At 64.0% G+C, this 13,355-nt stretch overlaps 1 protein-coding gene across 20 annotated transcripts in view; it reads right to left on the reverse strand.

The window, feature by feature from the left end:
• The window catches only part of SCRIB (scribble planar cell polarity protein), a 152,628-nt gene extending 148,235 nt beyond the window's left edge, over positions 1–4,393 (reverse strand). For 10 of the 20 annotated variants that reach the window (XM_065832797.2, XM_071803698.1, XM_065832803.2 and 7 more), the window contains exon 1: positions 4,038–4,392. In XM_065832797.2, coding sequence (XP_065688869.1) covers positions 4,038–4,199 — 162 coding nt within the window. In that variant the 5' untranslated portion in view covers positions 4,200–4,392. Of the gene's footprint in view, positions 1–4,037 lie in introns of all 20 variants that reach the window. The other 10 variants (XM_071803702.1, XM_071803703.1, XM_065832807.2 and 7 more) reach the window with 3 other exon arrangements.
• Positions 4,394–13,355: the final 8,962 nt, after the last annotated feature.

The following is a 13,355-nucleotide window of genomic DNA, read 5'->3' on the forward strand; positions in this document are numbered from 1 at the left end:
TTCGTGCACATGCGTTTGGGGGCACTTTCTCCTCCATGAACTGCTCCTTTTCCTTCCTGAACCCGTGTAAACTTTGAACATCCATTATGTCACTCGGCAAGAAGTTCCACCCTTCAGCTTCGCCACTCTTTGCAAGAGAAATGTTTCCATTTATTCTGAGCGGACCCCTCCTGGTTTCACTCAATGCCCTCCCGTCCTCGTGCAGGAAGAAACCTGTGGCCAGTGGCTCCCTGTTCGTGCCCTCCAGGTCCCCTGTGGCACTCCAGACCTCTGCCACCCAACAGAGGAACGCCACTGCGCTTTCCAGAATGAAGAGATCTTGGAAATGCTCATTTTCCTTGTGCAAAAGCTGTTGCACATTGGGTCTGACCGTGCCGCTTTCTGCTCCTCGTTCTCTGCACCTCTCCTGACCCCACTACACCTCCTTTGAGACCAGCGGACCAGATGCTCATCGGTCTTTTCTTGGTTGTTTTGTTGCCAGAAAAGTCTAAAATCTGGGGGAATTCACAGGGCAGAGAGGGAACCCACAACCCAGGACCATGGCAAGAGCGCTGCTGCCGCCGAGCCAAACACACAGAGCTGCAGAGAAAGCACCGTGGTCAGAAACACCGGCTCCCCAGTGCCAGCAAGGGCACAGACACACAGCACCTGCCCCACGGCCAGGACACCCACCCGATCACACGCCAAGCGCCGGAACCACCTCGTGTTTATAATCCAGCGATGCTCTTCAAAAGCCACCGAAGCGCAGTGCCACCGGACGCGCTCCGTGCGCTCACACGGCGGGACTGTGACGCTCAGGACGCGCAGCAGCCGAGCGGCACGGCCCGGCAGGATCACCGCGGCTCGGCAGGATCACCACAGCCAGGCAGGATCACCACAGCCAGGCAGGATCACCACGGGCCGGCAGGATCATCACAGCCAGGCAGGATCACCACAGCCAGGCAGGATCACCACAGCCAGGCAGGATCACCACAGCCAGGTAGGATCACCGCAGCCAGGCAGGATCACCGCAGCCAGGCAGGATCACCGCAGGCCAGCAAGATCTCCGCGTCCCAGCAGGATCACTACAGCCAGGCAGGATCACCGCGGCCCGGCAGGATCACCGTGTGTCGGCAGGACTACCGCAGGACGGCAGGATCACCGTGTGTCGGCAGGACCACCGCGGGACGGCAGGATCACCGTGTGTCGGCAGGACCACCGCGGGACGGCAGGATCACCGTGTGTCGGCAGGACCACCGCGGGACGGCAGGATCACCGTGTGTCGGCAGGACCACCGTGTGTCGGCAGGACCACCGTGTGTCGGCAGGACCACCGTGTGTCGGCAGGATCACCGTGTGTCGGCAGGATCACCGTGTGTCGGCAGGATCACTGTGTGTCGGCAGGACCACCGCGGCGACGCTGCCATCGGCCACCTCTGCCGGACGGACCCGTGCTCGCTCATCCCAGCCTGCCCGCAGCACACGTTCTCCAGCAGACAGAAACACCCCCCCGAAGTCCGACAAGCACTCACGATGGAGAGACCCGGTAAAGCGCCACAGCAGCGCCTGCACAGCCGGACAGACAGCGGCCTGGCGCACAGCACCACGGACGAGCAGGAAAGACGGACGGACACAAAGACGTGAGACATGGGGAGAGCAGGAGTGTGCGTCTCTACACAAGAGAGTTTGTTCAGGTAGGAATGCGTGAGTTGTATGGTTTCACCAAACTGAACCAAATTATTTTGGCCTGGATCAAACCCAAGTTTTTGGTTTGCACTGGGTTTTCTTGCCCAGATTTCACGGCGGGTTTGATAACACGTCAGTAATTACCACAAAGAGCAGCTTTAATAAAAAGGTCAGTCTGTATTTACTGCCTCCCTCGCTTCTCTCTCCGGCACAGGTAGCGCGTAACTAACGTCTAAAACTGGTACGCTTTCCACCGGGGACGCCAGGCGAACCGGGAAACGTCCTCCGGAACAGCCCGTGCCCAGGGACGCCTGGGGCTCCCTCCCGAGGGGCAGCTGCAAACCCCAGCTGCGCCTGCGCCGCCCCGCGCTCCACCCGGCGCAGCACCAACGTCCCCGGCTCCTGCCGGGCGGCGCCAGAGCTCGACCCGAGCCCCGGACCCGGACCCGAACCCGCTGGGAGAACCGCGGGTCTCCCATCGGATCCACGGGAACCGCGGATCTCCCACCGCATCCACAGGAGAACCGCGGGTCTCCCATCGGATCCACGGGAACCGCGGATCTCCCACCGCATCCACGGATCTCCCACCGCATCCACGGGGGAACTGCGGGTCTCCCATCGGATTCACAGGAACCGCGGATCTCCCACTGCATCCACGGATCTCCCATCAGATCCACAGGGGAACCGCGGGTCTCCCATCGGATCCACGGGAACCATGGATCTCCCACCGCATCCATGGATCTCCCATCAGATCCAGGAGGTAACTGCGGGTCTCCCAGCGGATCCACGGGGGAACCGCGGATCTCCCACCGGATCACAGGGGAACTGCGGATCTCCCATGGGATCCACGGGAACCGTGGATCTCCCATCGGATCACGGAGGAACCGCGGATCTCCCATGGGTTCCACGGGAACCATGGATCTCCCATCGGATCATGAGGGAACCGCGGATCTCCCATCAGATCCATGGAGGAACTGCGGATCTCTCATGGGATCCACAGGAATCACAGATGTCCCATCAGATCCACGGGGGAACCACGGATCTCCCATCGGATCACGGGGGAACCATGGATCTCCCATCGGATCCACGGGGGAACCACGAATCTTCCATCGGATCCATGGGAACTGCAGATCTCCCATGGAACCCATGAGAACCGCGGGTCTCCTGTTCCCTGACCAAGAGGAACCGTGGATCTCCCATCGGATCCACAGGGGAACGGCGGATCTCCCATCCCCTGGCCCAGAGGAACCACAGATCTCCCACGGGATCCACGGGAATCGTGGGTCTCCCATCGGATCCACGGGAACCGCGAATCTCCCCTCCCCGACCCAGACGAACCGCGGAATTGTGAAAGCGGCTGCAGGCGCAGGCTGAAGTCCCGGGTAATAAGGACAAAGCGCCTCAATTGCTTTCAATAAACTTATCTGATACCCTGTGTGGTTTCCAGGTTAAAGCAACGTTTTTAAACCAACGCTGCGCTTTGCTGAGCCGCTCAGGACACCGGAGCTGCCGCCCCCGCCCCGCCCGCCCGGGGCTCCAACGGCAACGAGTGCCCGGCACCCCTGACCGGCACTCCCCGACCGGCACCCACCGACCAGCACCCCCTGACCGGCACCCCTGACCGGGCACCCACCGACCAGCACCCCCTGACCGGGCACTCCCTGACCGGGCACCCCCTGATCGCCCGAGGGTCGAACCGCAACGAGCCGGCCCAGTACCCCCTGACCGGGCACCCCTGACCGGCACCCACCGACCAGCACCCCCTGACCGGCACCCCTGACTGGCACCCCTGACCGGCACTCCCTGACCGGCACCCACCGACCAGCACCCCCTGATCGGCACCCCCTGACCGGGCACCCACCGACCAGCACCCCCTGACCGGCACCCCTGACCGGGCACCCCCTGATCGCCCGAGGGTCGAACCACAACGAGCCGGCCCAGCACCCCCTGACCGGGCACCCCCTGACCGGCACCCCTGACCGGGCACCCCCTGACCGGCACCCCCTGACCGGCACCCCTGACCGGGCACCCCCTGACCGGCACCCCTGACCGGGCACCCCCTGACCGGCACCCCCTGACCGGCACCCCCTGACCGCCCGGCCCAGCCCGCACCGGGCCCGCGGAACCTGCCGGGGATCCCGCTCGGCCCCGCGGGTTCCGGCCGCCCCTCTGCTCCGCGGCCGGGGCTCGGGCAGCCCGGGGGCGGGTGAGGGGCGCGGCGGAGGCCGCTCCGGAGCGGGGCCGGGAAGGTGGGGCAGCGCCCCCGGCTCCGCTGGCGGGGCGGCCCGGGCAGCGCGGCGGAGCGGGGCGGGCACCCGGGCCGGGGCGGGCTCCCCAGGCCGGGCCCGCGGCGGCCCGAGGCCGCGGCCTCACCTTGGGCAGCTCCCGGAGCTGGTTGGCGTCCAGCAGCAGCTCCTCCAGCGAGCGGCTGTAGCGGTAGATCTCCTCGGGCACGGCCTGCAGCGAGCAGTGCCGCCGGTCCAGCGCCTCCACGTGCCGGTTGCAGCGCCAGAGCGGCGGCATGCACCGCAGCATCGCGCCGGCCCGGCCCCGCCAAGGCTCCGGGGGCAGCGCCGGGCGCCGCCGCGCCGGGAACGGGCTGCCCGGGGGAGGGCCCGGATGCGCGGGGGGCGGGCGCTGCCGCAGCGCCGGGCCGAGCGGCGGCCCCGGTTCCGCCGATCCGGCTGCGCCCCGGCCCCGCCGCCCCTCGGGCCTGCCCGCCGCGCCGGGCCCGCCGCGCCCGCTCGGTCCTGGGGCCGCGCCGCCCCCCGCGAGCGTCCCTGGGAAACCGAGGCCGCTCCCGCCCTGCCCCGCGCCGCCCCGCCCCGCCCGCCCGGCCGCCGCTCCCGGGAACCGAACCGGGGACCCCGGGACTGCCCGGGAACCGAACCGGGGTCCCCGGGACTGCCCGGGAACCGAACCCGCCCGGGAACCGAACCCGGGACGCCCGGACTGCCCGGGAACCGAACCCGCCCGCGAACCGAACCCACCCGGGAACCGAACCCGGGATCCCCGGACTGCCCGGGAACCGAACCCACCCGGGAACCGAACCTGGGACGCCCGGACTGCCCAGGAACCGAACCCGCCCGGGAACCGAACCCGTCCGTGAACCGAACCCGGAGCCCGCGGGGCTGCCCGGGACCCGAACCCGCCCGGGACCCGAACCCACCCGGGAACCGAACCCACCCGGGAACCGAACCCGGAGCCCGCGGGGCTGCCCGGGAACTGAACGCACCCGGGAACTGAACCCGCCCGGGAGCCGAACCAACCCGGGACTGGAACCCACCCGGGAACTGAACCCACCCAGGACCCGAACCCCGAGCCCGCGGGGCTGCCCGGGAACTGAACCCACCCGGGAAACCAACCCGCCCGGGAGCCGAACCCGGAGCCCGTGGGGCTGCCCGGGAACCGAACCCGCCCGGGACCCGAACCCGCGGTGCTGGCGGGGCCTCCCCTCCCCTCCCCGCCCCTCCCGTCCCCCCCGCACAGGCCGGGGCACCGCGGCGATCGCCCCCGCCCTGGAGCTCCCGGTCGGCACTGCGGGAACAACAACCCAGATTCGATCTATACAGCGAGAGCTGCGGTGGTTTCCTACGTTATACATATATATATATATATATATACACACACACTTGGACGGCAGCTGCCGAGTATCGAGTTTGTAATGCCAGACACTGCGAGGAAAATACTTCTAAAATACTTTTAAAAGCCTGGGCCGTGTGTAAAGGTCCGTGAGGCACCAGCGTTTCCCTGTTCAAACCGGGTCAGGTGAAGATGTCACACGGGGCGATCAGAGGCGTGAAAAGGTGAAGGGAGCTCGGCAGTGCCTGCACGCAACACCAGCGGAGGACACGGCGCGGGATGCGCGGTGAAACCAGCGACCCCGCTCACCTCCCAGCGCAGCTGGTACAGCCGCCATGGGCACATCCAAAATCCCATGGCACGGGATGTGCGGTGAAACCAGCGACCCCGCTCACCTCCCAGCGCAGCTGGTACAGCCGCCATGGGCACGTCCAAAATCCCATGGTGCGGGATGCGCGGTGAAACCAGTGAGCCCGCTCATCTCCCGCCGCAGCCGCCACGGGGACGTCCAAAATCCACATCAGTTCAGTTTGGGACGCGCTGCCCTGGGCGTTGCTTTCTGACAAAAGCGTGAAGTCTGCAGTTGTCACCCCTAAGCTGTCCTCAGGACGCCGGAATTGTCTCCCCTAAGCTGTCCTCAGGATGCTGGAATTGTCACCCCTAAGCTGTCCTCAGGACGCCAGAATTGTCACCCCTAAGCTGTCCTCAGGACACTGGAATTGTCACCCCTAAGCTGTCCTCAGGACGCCGGAATTGTCTCCCCTAAGCTGTCCTCAGGATGCTGGAATTGTCACCCCTAAGCTGTCCTCAGGACGCCGGAATTGTCACCCCTAAGCTGTCCTCAGGACACTGGAATTGTCACCCCTAAGCTGTCCTCAGGACGCCGGAATTGTCACCCCTAAGCTGTCCTCAGGACGCTGGAATTGTCACCCCTAAGCTGTCCTCAGGACGCTGGAATTGTCACCCCTAAGCTGTCCTCAGGACGCCGGAATTGTCACCCCTAAGCTGTCCTCAGGACGCCAGAATTGTCACCCCTAAGCTGTCCTCAGGACACTGGAATTGTCACCCCTAAGCTGTCCTCAGGACGCCGGAATTGTCTCCCCTAAGCTGTCCTCAGGACGCCGGAATTGTCACCCCTAAGCTGTCCTCAGGACGCCGGAATTGTCACCCCTAAGCTGTCCTCAGGACACTGGAATTGTCACCCCTAAGCTGTCCTCAGGACCGCGTGGTCCCCTGGTCTCACCTGTGGTGCTTCCAGAGTTCCCTGGTCTCTTTATCGCTTCTATCGTCCGTGCCCAGGTGTTTGTCACCTCCGGGTCCCCAGCCTGTCACCTGTCACCAGGCTCTCCGGCAGGTGACGCTCACCTCGCAGCGAAGCTGTGGTACACGGGTAACTCCTCACTGAACACGGCGCCTCCTGCCACTGCGGCCCGGGCAGGGCCAGAACAGCCCCAGCTCCCGTGTCCCCGTGTCCCCGCTGCACGGGGTCAGAAACACCCCTACACCAAACAGACGTGCAGAGCGACTAATGAAGGAGCGACGTTAACGAGCGAGGCCCCGGCCCTGGTGAGAGGCGGGTGGGCGCTGTCCCGGCACCGCAGGGCCGCCCAGCTCCACCGCCGGCAACGGGCACGGCCCCGGAGCCCTGAGGGAGGGGCCGATTCAGACATTGGTGTTCATTAACGTTTCGTTTGCCTCAGTTTCAATGTGTTCTACACCAGATAAATCACGTCATGTCAACCTATGATTTAACACAAATTACTTCTTTCTCTGGCCAAAAGTACTGACGAGTGCGACGCATCGGGTGGTGCTGCGCCCCATCTGGAACCGGCCAGGGCAACAATGGGGAACTGCAGGGCAGATGATGGACCAGCCACCAGGAAACAGGCCGGGTTCGAATTGCAGGAGCAGCTCTCAGCATCCGTACCGCAAACGTCCCCGCTGCGTTTCCCAGCACACGGAGGGGCAGCACAACAAGACACCACCGGTGGGATCATTGATCCGTCTCCATTTCACGTGCCAGGCTTTATCAGAGACAAGGAACACGAATCTCCGTTGTGCACAAGCCCATGTGTTGGACACGACGCAGAACAAACAGGAACAGTTTGGGCAGAGCACAAAACAACCCAAAAGGCGCCCGCGAGGGACCCGAGGAGCGCGGACATGCCCGGTGAACGCGGCAGATGGGCAAGCGACCGATCGGACGGGACTCGGGGCGCCCGAGACGCAGGTTCCGGCACACCAGGAAACGGGAGCTGAGAGCTTACGGAACGAGATTCTGCAAACGTGATTCATCTACTTAAACACTTTAATAGCAAGGAATCAATCTGTGAAAGCGCTCTGAAAGGGTAAAAACGAGACCCACCCAAGCTAAACGAAGGCGTTCACACAGGAGCAGGGGGGAAACGGGTTGCGAGTGTCAGGTTTGCACCTCCAGCAAGTTGGGAAACGTCTGTCTGCAAATCTCAGCGTTTGAGGTCAGAACTCTGCACGCGCTCCCGGTGCCAACCGCATTTTGGTGCCGTTCTCCGGGGCTCTGGAAGCGGGAGGGAAATGGTTTTGCCCAAGGGTCCGAAGCTCCGAGGCAGAACGACGCTGTCCCCGAGCAGCGGGTCGGCTGCGGTCCCGCGCGGCAGCAGCCCCACCGCGGCACTTCTTCCACCCCACCCGGAGACGGAGACGCCGCCGGCACCGGCCGACTCTCAACAGAACAGAACAGGGGGCTGGTGTGCTCTCCTCCAGAAGCCTCTCTACCCGACGGCTAAAGGAGGAAACTCTATTTGCTGTTCACGCCTCTCTGCTCTGCCCCTCCTGTGGGCTGAGCTGCCATCGGGGCTCTCACACCCACCGCAGGAAGGATCTGACCCCAAATCAGTGCTGAAACGCGCTGACTTGCAAACCAAACCGAAGATAAGACTTATCAAAGACGGGTGGAAGCGTCCCGTGACAGCGCAGTCCCCGTCTCGGTGCAGCGACTCTAAGACAACGCGCTTTCTGCGGCCGGACCCCGTGGCACGAGCGCCCGGCTGCTGTGGAGCGGGCGCTGGGCGCTCCCTGCGGTACGAACACCGCTCCCCGGCACCGGAGCTGCTCCGCTTTCTGTTCTCACTGCAAACCAGCACGTCCCTCCCATGGAGCCGCACCAGCGATGGGTTCACGGGGGAGCTTGGGCCCAGCGTGTCCTGAGCACAGCCCAGCCGCCCTTTGCGCTGCACTCTGCCCTGGCCAGCTGGTTCAGCCTCAGGACCCTCCAGAACGTCACCAGATCCATCATCCACGGAGGCACCTCCACCGGCTTCAGCGGGGCGTTCACCGAGCCAGGCCCACGGGAGAAAAGTCTGTTCTAGAAGCCCCAGGATGCGGGTTCCTGAGGGGGGCAGAGCCGGGGGGCAGCAGAGCTGCGTACAAGGGGCCCTTCAGCGGCCGCTCTGGAAGATCCAGTGGAACCTGCGCCCCGGGAGGGGCAAGAACTTCAGCCCAGTGCTGCACGGTGCCCAGAATGAGGATGGAGGTGGTGGGGTGTGAACTGATGTGGTCCCTCATTTAGGAACCCCCCACCTGTGCGCCGGGGGCGCCTGAAGCAGGTTCAGCCGCGCTCGCCCTGTTCTCCCGTCCGTCCGTGAACCGGCACCAGTGGTGGCACCGGGCAGGATGGGCCCGTTGTCCAACACCGCGGAGCTGTCTCTGAGTCCCCCTGGTCTGTTCTGTACAGCAAGGACGGGGCGGCGAGGGAAAGGTGAAACCTCGGGTGGTGCAGCCCCAGCTGTGCAAAACCAACCCTTGCCGGGCGTTTCAAAGCTGGGGCAGGAGGGGTGGGGAGAAACAGGCGCCACAGATACAGAACGGACTGGGACCCGTTTAATTCAGACGAAAGTCTCCTGGAACCGTGGACGCCCCGCTGAGCTCCCTCGAGCAGCCGCGCCCCGGCAGGACGCTGTCCCCAGGGAGCAGGAGAGGGCCCGGCAGCTCTCCCCGTTCTGCCGAAACGATCCGATGTACAAACGTGACAACCGACTCCGCGTGGCCGGTACCGACCCTACGGTACCGATCCTCTGGTACCGACCCTGCGGTACCGATCCTGCACGGCTGGTACCGATCCTGCAGTACCGACCCTGCGGTACCGATCCTGCGCGGCTGGTACTGACCCTGCGGTACCGACCCTGCGGTACCGATCCTGCACGGCTGGTACCGATCCTGCAGTACCGACCCTGCGGTACCGATCCTGTGGTACCGACCCTGCGGTACCGATCCTGCGCGGCTGGTACCGATCCTGCAGTACCGACCCTGCGGTACCGATCCTGTGGTACCGATCCTGCGCGGCTGGTACTGACCCTGCGGTACCGACCCTGCACGGCTGGTACTGATCCTGCGGTACCGACCCTGTGGTACCAATCCTGCGCGGCTGGTACTGACCCTGCGGTACAGACCCTGCGGTACCAATCCTGTGCGTCTGGTACTGATCCTGTGGTATCAACCCTGCGGTACCGATCCTGCACGGCCGGTATCAACCCTGCGTGGCTGGTACTGATCCTGTGGTACCGACCCTGCGCAGCTGGTACCGATCTTGCAGTACCGATCCTCTGTGGCTGGTACTGATCCTGCAGTACTGATCCTGTGCGGCTGGTACCAACCCAGTGCTACCGATACTGCGCAACCGGTACCCATCCTGCAGTACCGACCCTGTGGGGCTGGTACCCATCCTGCGCGGCCGGTACTGATCCTGCACGGCTGGTACCCATCCTGCGCGGCCGGTACTGATCCTGCACGGCCGGTACCCATCCTGCACGGCTGGTACCCATCCTGCACGGCCGGTACCGATCCTGCACGGCTGGTACCCATCCTGCGCGGCCGGTACTGATCCTGCACGGCTGGTACCCATCCTGCGCGGCCGGTACTGATCCTGCACGGCTGGTACCCATCCTGCGCGGCCGGTACTGATCCTGCGCGGCCGGTACTGCTCCTGCATGGCTGGTACCCATCCTGCGCGGCCGGTACTGATCCTGCACGGCTGGTACCCATCCTGCGCGGCCGGTACTGATCCTGCATGGCTGGTACCCATCCTGCGCGGCCGGTACTGATCCTGCATGGCTGGTACCCATCCTGCGCGGCCGGTACGGGGCAGCTGCTGCGCAGAGGTTTTCCCACGCCCCTTGAGCTGCATCCCCTGTAAATTGGTGCCTTTGGGCTCCAGGGACAGCCCAGAGTCCCCCGGGGGCTGCAGGTTCTGCCCCCTCCACCCAGGGAACGGGTGACCAGTAAACGCGCCCGAGCGGCGCGCTGGGCTCGGCCTCCGCCAGCGCCGCTTCCTCAGGAATCACAGAAGCTGAGCTCGTTACCGGTTGGGCCCGGCCCGAAAGCTCCGGCACTCGGGCAAAAAGGCTCCATCCTCACCCCAGACATTGCTGGGACGTTTTCAGCAGAACGCGGGGCCTCCTGACAGTTCCACCAGACGGAGCAACTCGATGCTTTGTGCAGCTGCTGCCGTAAATAAGGCAGCGAAGCACCGCAGCTGCCGGGCTGCGCACGGTGATCGCGGGACGGGGACGTCACGCTGCGCCCAGGGACACGGGGACGTCGCGTCACACGCCGCGCTCAGGGACACGGGGACGTCGCGTCACACGCCGCGCTCAGGGACACGGGGACGTCGCGTCACACGCCGCGCTCAGGGACACGGGGACGTCGCGTCACACGCCGCGCTCAGGGACACGGGGACGTCGCGTCACACGCTGCGCTCAGGGACACGGGACATCGCGTCACACGCGGCGCTCAGGGACACGGGGACGTCACGTCACACGCCGCGCTCAGGGACACGGGGACGTCACGTCACATGCTGTGCTCAGGGACACGGGGACGTCACGCTGTGCTCAGGGACACGGGCCCCGCCGTGGTCACCGTCCCACGCCGGCTGCCCCCGAACACACACACAGACACACACAGACACACACACACACACAACTGCAGCGCAACGAACCCGGGGGGCTCAGCCCCCTGTGTCCTCCGTGCGATTCCTGCAGAGCCGGGCCTGAATCTGAACGAGATCAGCACCAGCACCATCCTGGCTCAGGAAAGCCCACAGGTGCGGACTGGCGGGAGGAGGCTCCCGCACGCCGAGGCTGCTTCTGCAAAACCCCGTTCTGAACCGCCCCCGTTTTCCAAATGATTCACCCCAGACCAACGCTGTCACAGCATCGGTTGAGAAAGCGCTGCCCGATAACCGAGCTGAAACCTGCTCCTCCGCCAAGAGGAAAAGCCTGGAAGAGCCTGAAGGTGAAGACATCGCGTTATTTTGTCTCCCCACCAGAAAACTCTTTGGGCTACAGCCATGTGAGGAGCATCAGGAAGACGGAGGCCGGGCCAACAGGCTGCTGTGCAGGATCCGTCCTGGTGCTCCCACCAGCCCCGCGCTGCACACGGAGACGCCAACCCCTGCTGCTCCTCCCGCGAGCGGGGAAGGCGCGACATGGACAGGACACCTGGGAGAACACGGGGTGAAAAGGGAGCTGTGGTGGTGCAGACATCCCTGAGGCATCGGACACGGGGGAACGGGCAGGGAATGGTGAGAGGCCACCGGTGAACCCAGGGCAGGGGCCAACACGCCCGGTTCCTGGGGCCCGACCGGCTCACCGGCCCCCGGCAGATCCCCCAAAGGTGCCCAGGGGAAGCTTTGTGCTCCTCAGGTACTCGTGTCACCTTCCGGTCACCGAGAGGCCAACTGCACAATGGAGAACCCCTCAACACATCCCGTGAGGAACACCATGTCCTCCATGGATAGAGAACCCCTCAACAGAGGAACACCGTGTCCTCCATGGATAGAGAACCCCTCAACAGAGGAACACCGTGTCCCCGTGGATGGAGAACCCCTCAACAGAGGAACACCGTGTCCCCGTGGATGGAGAACCCCTCAACAGAGGAACACCGTGTCCCCGTGGATGGAGAACCCCTCAACAGAGGAACACCGTGTCCCCGTGCATGGAGAACCCCTCAATAGAGGAACACCGTGTCCCCGTGGATGGAGAACCCCTCAACAGAGGAACACCGTGTCCCCGTGGATGGAGAACCCCTCAACAGAGGAACACCGTGTCCCCGTGGATGGAGAACCCCTCAACAGAGGAACACCGTGTCCCCGTGGATGGAGAACCCCTCAATAGAGGAACACCGTGTCCCCGTGGATGGAGAACCCCTCAATAGAGGAACACCGTGTCCCCGTGCATGGAGAACCCCTCAACAGAGGAACACCGTGTCCCCGTGGGTGGAGAACCCCTCAATAGAGGAACACCGTGTCCCCGTGGATGGAGAACCCCTCAACAGAGGAACACCGTGTCCCCGTGGATGGAGAACCCCTCAACAGAGGAACACCGTGTCCCCGTGGATGGAGAACCCCTCAACAGAGGAACACCGTGTCCCCGTGGATGGAGAACCCCTCAATAGAGGAACACCGTGTCCCCGTGGATGGAGAACCCCTCAATAGAGGAACACCGTGTCCCCGTGGATGGAGAACCCCTCAATAGAGGAACACCGTGTCCCCGTGGATGGAGAACCCCTCAACAGAGGAACACCGTGTCCCCATGGATGGAGAACCCCTCAACAGAGGAACACCGTGTCCCCATGGATGGAGAACCCCTCAACAGAGGAACACCGTGTCCCCGTGGATGGAGAACCCCTCAACAGAGGAACACCGTGTCCCCGTGGATGGAGAACCCCTCAATAGAGGAACACCGTGTCCCCATGGATGGAGCACCCCTCACCATGCCCCGTGAGGAACACCGTGTCCTCCACCACCGATCAACCCTCAATCATCCCCACGCCCTCCTCATCCTCCGAGCTCCAGCGTTCCGAGTCAGAGGCCCTGCTGCCGAATAAACCGGTTTAAACAAACCAAAGCAGACGATAAACACTTAAGCCAAGCCTAATGTGCTACTGCCCTGCCAGGCTAGTCTGTTAAATCCATATTTCTATACCTGCTTCAACATCCTAAATCATTAGGTATGTGTACGTTTGGCCTCGACCAGATTTCCATAAAGACCCAAGGTACCTGGGGATTGGACTGGGTGACCTTCAGAGGTCCCTTCCAACCCCAACTATTCAGTGATCCCACAGAAGAAAACGCCC

Source organism: Patagioenas fasciata, chromosome 2, assembly GCF_037038585.1.
Source record: "Patagioenas fasciata isolate bPatFas1 chromosome 2, bPatFas1.hap1, whole genome shotgun sequence".
Lineage (NCBI taxonomy): Eukaryota > Metazoa > Chordata > Aves > Columbiformes > Columbidae > Patagioenas > Patagioenas fasciata.